At 43.9% G+C, this 14858-nt stretch overlaps 1 protein-coding gene across 1 annotated transcript in view; it reads left to right on the top strand.

Moving 5' to 3' along the window:
* The window catches only part of LOC125376018 (histidine-rich glycoprotein-like), a 35132-nt gene extending 33345 nt beyond the window's left edge, over nucleotides 1-1787 (top strand). The window contains exon 3 of the mRNA XM_048387189.1: nucleotides 1573-1787. Within this exon, the coding sequence (XP_048243146.1) occupies nucleotides 1573-1787 (215 nt within the window). The remainder of the gene's footprint in view (nucleotides 1-1572) is intronic.
* Nucleotides 1788-14858: the final 13071 nt, after the last annotated feature.

The following is a 14858-nucleotide window of genomic DNA, read 5'->3' as shown; positions in this document are numbered from 1 at the left end:
CCGTTTTCCAACTCCAAAAGCAGATTTGCCTGCTGTGACCTTGAAAATGGGGTCAAGGTCACCAAAACCGACTGGTGTCTGCGGAATTTGTATATACACCATAGTTCCAAATATGAAGACAATCCAGTGTTTAGTTCTTGAGATATCGCGGCAACACCGTTTTCCAACTCCAAAAGCAGATTTGCCTGCTGTGACCTTGAAAACGGGATCAAGGTCACCAAAACCGACTGGTGTCTGTGGAGTCTGTATATACACCATAGTTCCAAATATGAAGACAATCCAGTGTTTAGTTCTTGAGATATCGCGGCAACACCGTTTTCCAACTCCAAAAGCAGATTTGCCTGCTGTGACCTTGAAAATGGGGTCAAGGTCACCAAAACCGACTGGTGTCTGCGGAATTTGTATATACACCATAGTTCCAAATATGAAGACAATCCAGTGTTTACTTCTTGAGATATCGCGGCAACAAACAGGTGGGACGTACGGACGGTCGTGAATACTATATCCCCCGCTTTGCGCTTTCACGCGGCGGGGGACAAAAATACAGCAAAGAGGGTTTGGGTGATCCTGGCGCAGTCAAGCTTATTAGGCTCGTCATCAGCTCAAGCTCTTTGCCCCACCGACATGCAGCCCAGACAGCAAATGGGACTGGATAGAAAATTAAACAAAACAGGACAATCTGATTCAGGGCAATCCTTCACAGGGGAGACAGAACTACAGGACAGAACAAGACATAACAGGCATTGTCCAGAACAGGACAATCTGATTCAGGGCAATCCTTCACAGTGTAGACAGAACTACAGGACAGAACAAGACATAACAGGCATTGTCCAGAACAGGACAATCTGATTCAGGACAATCCTTCACAGTGGAGACAGAACTACAGGACAGAACAAGACATAACAGGCATTGACCAGAACAGGACAATCTGATTCAGGACAATCCTTCACAGTAGAGACAGAACTACGAGACAGAGCAAAACAGAACAGGCATTGTACAGAACATGACAATCTGATTCAGGGCAATCCTTCACAGGGGAGACAGAACTACGGGACAGAACAGTAGAGACAGAACTACAGGACAGAACAAGACATAACAGGCATTGTCCAGAACAGGACAATCTGATTCAGGGCAATCCTTCACTGTAGAGACAGAACTACAGGACAGAACAAGACATAACAGGCATTGTCCAGAACAGGACAATCTGATTCAGGACAATCCTTCACAGTGGAGACAGAACTACAGGACAGAACAAGACATAACAGGCATTGTACAGAACAGGACAATCTGATTCAGGCCAATCCTTCACAGTAGAGACAGAACTACAGGACAGAACAAAACAGAACAGGCATTGTCCAGAACAGGACAATCTGATTCAGGGCAATCCTTCACAGTAGAGACAGAACTACGAGACAGAACAAAACAGAACAGGCATTGTCCAGAACAGGACAATCTGATTCAGGGCAATCCTTCACAGGGGAGACAGAACTACATGACAGAACAGTATAGACAGAACTACAGGACAGAACAAGACATAACAGGCATTGTCCAGAACAGGACAATCTGATTCAGGGCAATCCTTCACAGTGGAGACAGAACTACAGTACAGAACAAGACAATCTGATTCAGGGCAATCCTTCACAGTAGAGACAGAACTACGAGACAGAACAAAACAGAACAGGCATTGTACAGAACAGGACAATCTGATTCAGGGCAATCCTTCACAGAGGAGACAGAACTACGGGACAGAACAAGACAATCTGATTCAGGGCAATCCTTCACAGTAGAGACAGAACTACGAGACAGAACAAAACAGAACAGGCATTGTACAGAACAGGACAATCTGATTCAGGGCAATCCTTCACAGTGGAGACAGAACTACAGGACAGAACAAGACATAACAGGCATTGTTAAGAACAGGACAATCTGATTCAGGGCAATCCTTCACAGTGTAGACAGAACTACAGGTCAGAACAAAACATAACAGGCATTGTCAAGAACAGGACAATCTGATTCAGGGCAATCCTTCACAGTAGAGACAGAACTACGAGACAGAACAAAACAGAACAGGCATTGTCCAGAACAGGACAATCTGATTCAGGGCAATCCTTCACAGTGTAGACAGAACTACAGGACAGAACAAAACATAACAGGCATTGTCCAGAACAGGACGATCTGATTCAGGGCAATCCTTCACAGTAGAGACAGAACTACGAGACAGAACAAAACAGAACAGGCATTGTCCAGAACAGGACAATCTGATTCAGGGCAATCCTTCACAGTGGAGACAGAACTACAGGTCAGAACAAGACATAACAGGCATTGTCCAGAACAGGACAATCTGATTCAGGACAATCCTTCACAGTAGAGACAGAACTACGGGACAGAACAAGACATAACAGGCATTGTCCAGAACAGGACAATCTGATTCAGGACAATCCTTCACAGTAGAGACAGAACTACGAGACAGAACAAGACATAACAGGCATTGTCCAGAACAGGACAATCTGATTCAGGACAATCCTTCACAGTAGAGACAGAACTACGAGACAGAACAAGACATAACAGGCATTGTCAAGAACAGGACAATCTGATTCAGGACAATCCTTCACAGTAGAGACAGAACTACGAGACAGAACAAAACAGAACAGGCATTGTACAGAACAGGACAATCTGATTCAGGGCAATCCTTCACAGTGGAGACAGAACTACAGGACAGAACAAGACATAACAGGCATTGTCAAGAACAGGACAATCTGATTCAGGACAATCCTTCACAGTGTAGACAGAACTACAGGTCAGAACAAAACATAACAGGCATTGTCAAGAACAGGACAATCTGATTCAGGGCAATCCTTCACAGTAGAGACAGAACTACGAGACAGAACAAAACAGAACAGGCATTGTCCAGAACAGGACAATCTGATTCAGGGTAATCCTTCACTGTGGAGACAGAACTACAGGACAGAACAAGACATAACAGGCATTGTCCAGAACAGGACAATCTGATTCAGGGCAATCCTTCACAGTAGAGACAGAACTACGGGACAGAACAAGACATAACAGGCATTGTCCAGAACAGGACAATCTGATTCAGGACAATCCTTCACAGTAGAGACAGAACTACGAGACAGAACAAGACATAACAGGCATTGTCCAGAACAGGACAATCTGATTCAGGGCAATCCTTCACAGAGGAGACAGAACTACAGGACAGAACAAAACATAACAGGCATTGTCCAGAACAGGACAATCTGATTCAGGGCAATCCTTCACAGTAGAGACAGAACTACGAGACAGAACAAAACAGAACAGGCATTGTACAGAACAGGACAATCTGATTCAGGGCAATCCTTCACAGTGGAGACAGAACTACAGGACAGAACAAGACATAACAGGCATTGTCCAGAACAGGACAATCTGATTCAGGACAATCCTTCACAGTAGAGACAGAACTACGAGACAGAACAAGACATAACAGGCATTGTCCAGAACAGGACAATCTGATTCAGGGCAATCCTTCACAGAGGAGACAGAACTACAGGACAGAACAAAACATAACAGGCATTGTCCAGAACAGGACAATCTGATTCAGGGCAATCCTTCACAGTAGAGACAGAACTACGAGACAGAACAAAACAGAACAGGCATTGTACAGAACAGGACAATCTGATTCAGGGCAATCCTTCACAGTGGAGACAGAACTACAGGACAGAACAAGACATAACAGGCATTGTCAAGAACAGGACAATCTGATTCAGGGCAATCCTTCACAGTGTAGACAGAACTACAGGTCAGAACAAAACATAACAGGCATTGTCAAGAACAGGACAATCTGATTCAGGGCAATCCTTCACAGTAGAGACAGAACTACGAGACAGAACAAAACAGAACAGGCATTGTCCAGAACAGGACAATCTGATTCAGGGCAATCCTTCACTGTGGAGACAGAACTACAGGACAGAACAAGACATAACAGGCATTGTCCAGAACAGGACAATCTGATTCAGGGCAATCCTTCACAGTAGAGACAGAACTACGGGACAGAACAAGACATAACAGGCATTGTCCAGAACAGGACAATCTGATTCAGGACAATCCTTCACAGTAGAGACAGAACTACGAGATAGAACAAGACATAACAGGCATTGTCCAGAACAGGACAATCTGATTCAGGGCAATCCTTCACAGAGGAGACAGAACTACAGGACAGAACAAAACATAACAGGCATTGTCCAGAACAGGACAATCTGATTCAGGGCAATCCTTCACAGTAGAGACAGAACTACGAGACAGAACAAAACAGAACAGGCATTGTCCAGAACAGGACAATCTGTTTCAGGGCAATCCTTCACAGGGGAGACAGAACTACGGGACAGAACAAAACATAACAGGCATTGTCCAGAACAGGACAATCTGATTCAGGGCAATCCTTCACAGTAGAGACAGAACTACGGGACAGAACAAGACATAACAGGCATTGTCCAGAACAGGACAATCTGATTCAGGACAATCCTTCACAGTAGAGACAGAACTACGAGACAGAACAAGACATAACAGGCATTGTCCAGAACAGGACAATCTGATTCAGGGCAATCCTTCACAGAGGAGACAGAACTACAGGACAGAACAAAACATAACAGGCATTGTCCAGAACAGGACAATCTGATTCAGGGCAATCCTTCACAGTAGAGACAGAACTACGGGACAGAACAAGACATAACAGGCATTGTCCAGAACAGGACAATCTGATTCAGGACAATCCTTCACAGTAGAGACAGAACTACGAGACAGAACAAGACATAACAGGCATTGTCCAGAACAGGACAATCTGATTCAGGGCAATCCTTCACAGAGGAGACAGAACTACAGGACAGAACAAAACATAACAGGCATTGTCCAGAACAGGACAATCTGATTCAGGGCAATCCTTCACAGTAGAGACAGAACTACGAGACAGAACAAAACAGAACAGGCATTGTACAGAACAGGACAATCTGATTCAGGGCAATCCTTCACAGTGGAGACAGAACTACAGGACAGAACAAGACATAACAGGCATTGTCAAGAACAGGACAATCTGATTCAGGGCAATCCTTCACAGTGTAGACAGAACTACAGGTCAGAACAAAACATAACAGGCATTGTCAAGAACAGGACAATCTGATTCAGGGCAATCCTTCACAGTAGAGACAGAACTACGAGACAGAACAAAACAGAACAGGCATTGTCCAGAACAGGACAATCTGATTCAGGGCAATCCTTCACTGTGGAGACAGAACTACAGGACAGAACAAGACATAACAGGCATTGTCCAGAACAGGACAATCTGATTCAGGGCAATCCTTCACAGTAGAGACAGAACTACGGGACAGAACAAGACATAACAGGCATTGTCCAGAACAGGACAATCTGATTCAGGACAATCCTTCACAGTAGAGACAGAACTACGAGATAGAACAAGACATAACAGGCATTGTCCAGAACAGGACAATCTGATTCAGGGCAATCCTTCACAGAGGAGACAGAACTACAGGACAGAACAAAACATAACAGGCATTGTCCAGAACAGGACAATCTGATTCAGGGCAATCCTTCACAGTAGAGACAGAACTACGAGACAGAACAAAACAGAACAGGCATTGTCCAGAACAGGACAATCTGTTTCAGGGCAATCCTTCACAGGGGAGACAGAACTACGGGACAGAACAAAACATAACAGGCATTGTCCAGAACAGGACAATCTGATTCAGGGCAATCCTTCACAGTAGAGACAGAACTACGGGACAGAACAAGACATAACAGGCATTGTCCAGAACAGGACAATCTGATTCAGGACAATCCTTCACAGTAGAGACAGAACTACGAGATAGAACAAGACATAACAGGCATTGTCCAGAACAGGACAATCTGATTCAGGGCAATCCTTCACAGAGGAGACAGAACTACAGGACAGAACAAAACATAACAGGCATTGTCCAGAACAGGACAATCTGATTCAGGGCAATCCTTCACAGTAGAGACAGAACTACGAGACAGAACAAAACAGAACAGGCATTGTCCAGAACAGGACAATCTGATTCAGGGCAATCCTTCACAGTAGAGACAGAACTACAGGACAGAACAAAACAGAACCGGCATTGTACAGAACAGGACAAAGCTGGGATAGTTGGGATAGTTTGGATAGTTGGGAAAGCTGGAAAAGCTGGGATAGTTTGGAAAGCTGGGAAAGTTGGGAAAGCTGGGAAAGCGTCTGCCCAGAGAATGGTAGGTCGGTGGTTCGACCACCCCCCCCATCCCCCAAACAAAAGACTCTGCCTACCACTTGGCATTAAGGGGACAAAGGAAGGGCTGGTAGGCTCAGAGTCAGTATTATGTGTCTGACTGGGCACCCATTTTATACTGTGCCATGGTGACTCTGTTCTTGCACTATAAAACTGGCATAAGTCCAGTCGAGGACAAGCAGACACACACACACATATATGTGAAATAATCTTTAACACAACATCAAACCCTATTTCACATCACCTTCACCTCCCATGACACAGGTTTCCTTAGTGGACTGATCCAAACACTATTTATATTCAGCAGACATTTTCACCATTCAATCTCCATTTTAGGCACCTCTTACAACATCTCAGAACTAATTCCAACCACAAACCAATCTTAGGGCTACAACTGGCTAAATCAATGTTAAAGTATAGGAGTTACGATGGCTGTAGTGCTAAGATTGCTTTGTGGCACTAAAAAGCCCACAACAGAGAACAAGATGCATGAGTAACATGATACAAAGCTACTTGTGTAATATACAATGGCTAGCTGAAACCATACTTCATAGGACACCAGCAGTATTAAACAACTTGGCAGCATGGAGAGTGTAAATTACTAACTGGGTCAAATCCGGTCAGTTTGTCTGTGCTAAAATCAATGTCTGACAATAAGTAAGAACCCAAACTGGTACTTGATTTCCGAAGACTTTTATTTAGATGCCAGAACAGACTGTGGCTTATCAATTATTAACATCATACCGAGGCAGACACTTGCATCAACTATTTGAGACAGTTTGGCACTGCTCCAGAAACAATGAGATCGAATTACTTATCAACGTGTTGCTAGTTGTACATTGTGTATGTTTCGATGTTGTTTAACACTGCACTTAGCCATATTCCAGCTATATGATAGCAGTCGCTAAATAATAATCAAGTCTGGAGCAGACAATCCAGTGATCGATATTGGGAGCAACGATCCACGCCGTCGGGATATGATGACCTCAAACAAGTCAGTGAGTCTGACCGACCAATCCATTTGGTCGTCTCTTACAACTTAGTGTACGACATATCAATACTTGCTGACATAATTGACCTATGAGACATCACTTGTAAATACATTTGAGTTCAAGTTCAAGATTTTTAAAACAAAATGCAACAAAATAAATTGCATCAGTGGAATATAACATCTTATATATGATCCCTTTCTCACATACACATTAAAACTAACACAACATAATCCTACTACCTATACTCACATGTTAAGTGCACACTACTTATCACACATGTATACCTAAATACATACACATCCATACATGCACGCATGCACACATGCCAACAAATATTATATACATAAATGCAAACACAAGTGAATCCTTAGTGCACCTGCATATTACACACTCTTCCACTCATCCATCCACACCAACACCCTCACAAACATACATGCAGAATATCCACCCACCAACCTACCCTTCCATCCATTACACAACCCTGCACAGTACACACACCTCACCACATACACATCTCACCTCACCACATACACATCTCACCACACCACATACACATCTCACCACATACACATCTCACCTCACCACATACACACCTCACCACCACCACACCACACATACATATACACACCACACACACACCACATATACATGTCACCTCACCACATCTCACCACATACACATCTCACCTCACCAAATACACATCTCACCTCACCACATACACACCTCATCTCACAACATACACATCTCCAATCACCACATACACACCTCAACTCACCACATACACACCTAGGGGCGGTCGGGTAGCCTAGTGGTTAAAGCGTTCGCTCGTCACGCCGAAGACCCGGGTTCGATTCCCGACATGGGTACAATGTGTGAAGCCCATTTCTGGTGTCCCCCGCCGTGATATTGCTGGAATATTGCTAAAAGCGGCGTAAAACCATACTCACTCACTCACTCACATACACACCTCACCACACCACACATACATATACACACCACACACACACCACATACACATCTCACCTCACCACATACACACCACACCACATACATATACACACCACACACACACCACATCTCACCACATACACATCTCACCTCACCACATACACAACTCACCTCACCACATACACACCTCACCACACCACACATACATATACACACCACATACACATCTCACCTCACCACATACACACCTCACCACATACACACCTCACCACACCACACCTCACCACACCACACACACATATACACACCACACACACACCACATACACATCTCACCTCACCACATACACACCTCACCACACCACACCTCACCACACCACACATACATATACACACCACACACACACCACATACACACCTCACCACATACACACCACACATACACCACGCCACGCCACATACACATCTAACCTCACTACATACACACCTCACCACATACACACCACATCACACATACATATACACACCACATACACACCTCACCACATACATACCTCACCAACATACATATACACACCACACATACACCACACCACGCCACGCCACATACACATCTAACCTCACTACATACACACCTCACCACATACACACCACACCACACATACATATACACACCACACCACATACATACCTTACCAACATACATATACACACCACATACACACCTCACCACATACATACCTCACCAACATACATATACACACCACATACACACCTCACCACATACATACCTCACCAACATACATATACACACCACACATACACCACACCACGCCACGCCACATACACATCTAACCTCACTACATACACACCACACCACACATACATATACACACCACATACACACCTCACCACATACATACCTCACCAACATACATATACACACCACACATACACCACACCACGCCACGCCACATACATATCTCACCTTATCACATACACACCTCACCACATACACACCTCACCACATACACACCTCACCACATACACACCTCACCACACATACATATACACACCACACACACACCACATCTCACCTCACCACATACACACCTCACCACACCTCACCACACATACATATACACATACATATACACACCACACACACACCACACCACATACACATCTCACCTCACCACATACACCTCACCACATACACACCACACATACATACATATACACACCACACATACACCACGCCATGCCATGCCACGCCACAAAGCTCTATGACATCATTGTCTAAAGTTGTAACCATAACACCCCAGACTCCATGACATCATTGATGTCACTGTTTTATGTGTAACCAGATTGTTTTAAGTGCGTATCCAGCTTGTCAATATATGTATTTCACTTTGAAAACAAGGACAAATGTGTTTTTTCAGAAATTAAAATACAGGATAAGATTTCCAAAACTGGCTACTTTCTTCAGAAATATATAGTAAGCTCTGTTAAACTTTTTGTTATGGGTGCAATGCTAGATGTGTAATGATACATAGATTCTCGTGACAATCAATTCTCTTGGATCTATTTCCAGACAACAGCTGTTTGTATTTCCCTCTGATTGAGTCTAATATATCTGCCCAGGGAAGAAGTAACAAAACAGAATAATATTTTCATCATTTCTGGCCCATACAAAAAAGGTTTTCTTTTCCTACAAACATGAACATATATAGCACAAGAAACAATAAACCTAAAGAAATAGTTGCAATTACATTAATATTTAGCACAATATTTTCAATAAAACACAGAAACCCGAAACAAAACAGGATATTTTCATGATGTCGGGCCTGTACATATAAAATCTTCTTGTTTCACTAACAGGCATATATATAACACAAAAAGAAATAAATCTAATGAAATAGTTGCAAATACACTTAATTTGCTAATATTCATCAAAATAGTCTCAATAAAACACAGAAAGATATAATAAAATAGAATAATATTTTGATGACATCGGACCTATACAACATCTCCTTGTCTAACTAACCTGCATAGGAATCACTGAGAATGTCTCTCCTGTGACAATCTTTATAATCCCTACAACGTCAAACTGGTGTGCTTCCAATAAATATTTATAGCATAACTGTACTTCCATAACATAAGGTTGTTTTGTTCCCGAAAATGTCCCATATGTTCAGTGATACGGAAATCTGTACAAAAAGCAATTTCCAAGTTCGTAATATTCAGACATAACAATACAGATCACTCATCGATTAGGTGTCTCAGTGGCGAGATTTAGTTTTGTATAGTCAAAGTTCTTAATCGATGTGTAAGGCTTTTAACATGATGATGTTACTTTCTATTACAGGGATAGGACATTCTCACTGGTAGATCAAATGTTTCCTCAGCGACAATTAGATCAATGAATATAACTTTCTGCCATTTTATTGCACATGTTAAGTGCTTTAAAGATGTTTAGATCAATGCTGTTAACAAATCATTATTGAAAAGATCCTTTTCCTGTTGACAGACATAAATCATGTTCCATGTTGAATAGTTGTATTAAACATGTAGGAAGTGATTTTTTTTATTATCATAATTAATCAATGAAATTATTGGCATTTCAAAATGGCTCCCACATTCTTCATTGTGGCCGTGATGTTCACATGTCAATATTTCATGTTTGTAAATGCTTAACTGTTTGACATTTGCTGACCTGGGGTTATCTAATCAGTTGAGTGAGTGATTGAACTTTGAAACTGTGAAAACCTGAGTCTTAAATATGGAAAAAACAGTTGCGGAGTGAGTGAATGATTTAGGTTTTTCACTGATTTGAACAATATTTCACTTCTATCACAATGTATCACAGCAACCTCCATGAGTGGGCGAGACAAGGTTGACTGATGAATGTGTGGGGTTGGAAACAGTGGTTGAAAATCTGTGATATATCACAGCAACCTCCATGAGTGGGTGAGACAAGGTTGACTGATGAATGTGTGGGGTTGGAAACTGTGGTTGAAAATCTGTGATATATCACAGCAACCTCCATGAGTGGGCGAGACATGGTTGACTGATGTATATGTGGGGGTGGAAACTGTGGTTGAAAATCTGTGATATATCACAGCAACCTCCATGAGTGGGCGAGACAAGGTTGACTGATGAATGTCTGGGGGTGGAAACTGTGGTTGAAAATCTGTGATACATCACAGCAACCTCCATGAGTGGGCGAGACAAGGTTGACTGATGAATGTGTGGGTGGAAACTGTGGTTGAAAATCTGTGATATATCACAGCAACCTCCATGAGTGGGCGAGACAAGGTTGACTGATGTATGTGTGGGGTTGGAAACAGTGGTTGAAAATCTGTGATATATCACAGCAACCTCCATGAGTGGGCGAGACAAGGTTGACTGATGTATGTGTGGGAGTGGAAACTGTGGTTGAAAATCTGTGATATATCACAGCAACCTCCATGAGTGGGCGAGACAAGGTTGACTGATGAATGTGTGGGGTTGGAAACTGTGGTTGCCAATCTGTGATATATCACAACAACCTCCATGTCTTTATGTGTGGGTGAAATACCCTTGTCAACCATCTGTGAAAAAAACTGTAGCATTTTGGGTGAAAGACTGTTGCCAACCATCTCTGAGAAAACTGTAGTCTTCATGTGTGGGTGAAATATTGTTTTCAGCCATCTGTGAAAAAAACTGTAGCCTTCATGTGTGGGTGAAACACTGTTGTCAACCATCTGTGAAAAAACTGTAGTCTTCATATGTGGGTGAAATATTGTTTTCAGCCATCTGTGAAAAAAACTAGCCTTCATCTGTGGGTGAAACGCTGTTGTCAACCAACTGTAGCCTTCATCTGTTGGTGAAACACTGTTGTCAACCATCTGTGAGAAAAACTGTAGCCTTAATGTGTGGGTGAAACGCTGTTGTCAACCATCTGTGAGAAAAACTGTAGCCTTAATGTGTGGGTGAAACGCTGTTGTCAACCATCTGTGAGAAAAACTGTAGCCTTCATGTGTGGGTGAAACGCTGTTGTCAACCATCTGTGAGAAAAATTGAAGCCTTCATGTGTAGGTGAAACACTGTTGTCAACCAACTGTGAAAAGCACTGTAGCCTTCATGTGTGGGTGAAACAATGTTGTCAACCATCTGTGAGGAAAATTGAAGCCTTCATGTGTGGGTGAAACACTGTTGCCAACCAACTGTGAAAAGCACTGTAGCCTTCATGTGTGGGTGAAACAATGTTGTCAACCATCTGTGAGAAAAACTGTAGCCTTCATGTGTAGGTGAAACACTGTTGTCAACCATCTGTGAGAAGGACAATCTGTCAGTTGTCACAGCAACCTTCATGTTACAAATTAGTAAAGGAGAATATGTGGATGTCAGCCATCTGTGTACAAGATTTCTGCTGAGAAGGCGGGAGATAAAATTTGGTCAAGGAAGCAAAAACTCTGCATTGACTTAACTTGAATTGAACAGACACTCATCTAGAACCAATAGCCTTTAACGACTGTTATCATTCCTGATAGATCTGAACACAAGCACCCGACACATCATGTCTACATAGGAAGTCACATCATTAGGTGCATGATAGAGACAGATCAATCATGGTGCCATGTGCCGTAGTGTAGTTTGTTGAGAACAATTACCATTCACACGATTGTGATGTCCTGTGGTGATGCACTGCTGTGATGCACTGTGGTGATGTCCTGTGGTTATGCACTGTGGTGATGTCCTGTTGTGATGCACTGAGGTGATGCCCTGTGGTGATGCACTGAGGTGAAGCCCTGTTGTGATGCACTGAGGTGATGCCCTGTGGTGATGCACTGTGGTGATGTCCTGTGGTGATGCACTGCTGTGATGCACTGTGGTGATGTCCTGTGGTGATGCACTGAGGTGATGTCCTGTTGTGATCCCCTGTGGTGATGCACTGCTGTGATGCACTGTGGTGATGCCCTGTGATGATGCCCTGTGGTGATGTCATATTGTGATGCACTGAGGTGATGCCCTGTGGTGATGCACCGAGGTGATGTCCTGTTGTGATCCCCTGTGGTGATGTCCTGTGGTGATGCACTGCTGTGATGCACTGAGGTGACGCCCTGTGGTGATGCACCCAGGTGATGTCCTGTTGTGATCCCCTGTGTTGATGTCCTGTGGTGATGCCCTGTGGTGATGTCCTGTGGTGATGCACTGTTGTGATGCACTGAGGTGATGCCCTGTGGTGATGTCCTGTTGTGATCCCCTGTGGTGATGTCCTGTGGTGATGCACTGTGGTGATGCCCTGTGATGATGCCCTGTGGTGATGTCCTGTTGTGATGCACTGTTGTGATGCCATGTGGTGATGTCCTGTGATGATGCCCTGTGGTGATGCACTGTGGTGATGTACTGTGGTGATGTCCTGTTGTGATGCACTGTGGTGATGTCCTGTGATAATGTCCTGTTGTGATGTACTGTGGTAATGTCCTGTGGTCATGCACTTTGGTGATGCCATGTGGTGATGCCCTGTGGTGATATTCTGTGGTGATGCACTGTGGTGATGTCCTGTTGTGATCCCCTGTGGTGATGTCCTGTGGTCATGCACTTTGGTGATGCCCTGTGATGATGCACTGTGGTGATGTCCAGTTGTGATGCACTGTGGTGATGTCCTGTTGTGATGATATGTGTAGATGCACTGTGGTGGTGTCCTGTTGTGATGCACTGTGGTGATGTCCTGTGGTAATGCCCTGTTGTGATGTGTTGTGGTGATGTCCTGTGGTCATGCACTGTTGTGATGCCATGTGGTGATGTGGTGATGGATTGTGATGTTGTGATGCCCTGTGATGTGGTGATGGACTGTGATAGGTTGATGCCTTGTGATGTGGTGATGGACTGTGATGTGGTGATGGACTGTGATTAGGTGATGCCCTGTGGTGATGTCCTCTTGTGATGCTCTGTGATGTGGTGATGGACTGTGATGCGATGATGGACTGTGATTTGGTGATGCCCTGTGGTGATACCCTGTTGTGATTCTCTGTGATGTTGTGATGGACTGTGATGTGGTGATGGACTGTGATGTGGTGATGGACTGTGATGTGGTGATGCCCTGTGGTGATACCCTGTTGTGATTCTCTGTGATGTTGTGATGCTCTGTGATGTGGTGATCGAGTGATGGACTGTGATGTGGTGATGGACTGTGATGTGGTGATGGACTGTGATGTTCTGATGCCCTGTGATGTGGTGATGGACTGTGATGTGGTGATGGACTGTGATTTGGTGATGGACTGTGGTGATACCCTGTTGTGATGCACTGTGATGTGGTGATGGACTGTGATGTGGCGATGCCCTGTGATGTGGTGATGGACTGTGATGTGGTGATGGACTGTGATGTGGTGATGCACTGTGATGTGGTGATGCCCTGTGATGCGTCGATGCCCTGTGATGTGGTGATGGACTGTGATGCGATGATGCCCTGTGATGTGGTGATGGACTGTGATGCGATGATGCCCTGTGATGTGGTGGTGGACTGTGATGTGGTGATGTACTGTGATGTGGTGATGGACTGTGATGTGGTGATGCCCTGTGATGTGGTGATGGACTGTGATGTGGTGATGGACTGTGATGTGGTGATTGACTGTGATGTGGTGATGTAC

Source organism: Haliotis rufescens, unplaced genomic scaffold (assembly GCF_023055435.1).
Source record: "Haliotis rufescens isolate VD_foot unplaced genomic scaffold, xgHalRufe1.0.p SCAF_68, whole genome shotgun sequence".
NCBI lineage: Eukaryota > Metazoa > Mollusca > Gastropoda > Lepetellida > Haliotidae > Haliotis > Haliotis rufescens.
The sequence above is the reverse complement of the archived record's forward strand: the minus strand, read 5'-3'. Positions and strand labels throughout refer to the sequence as shown.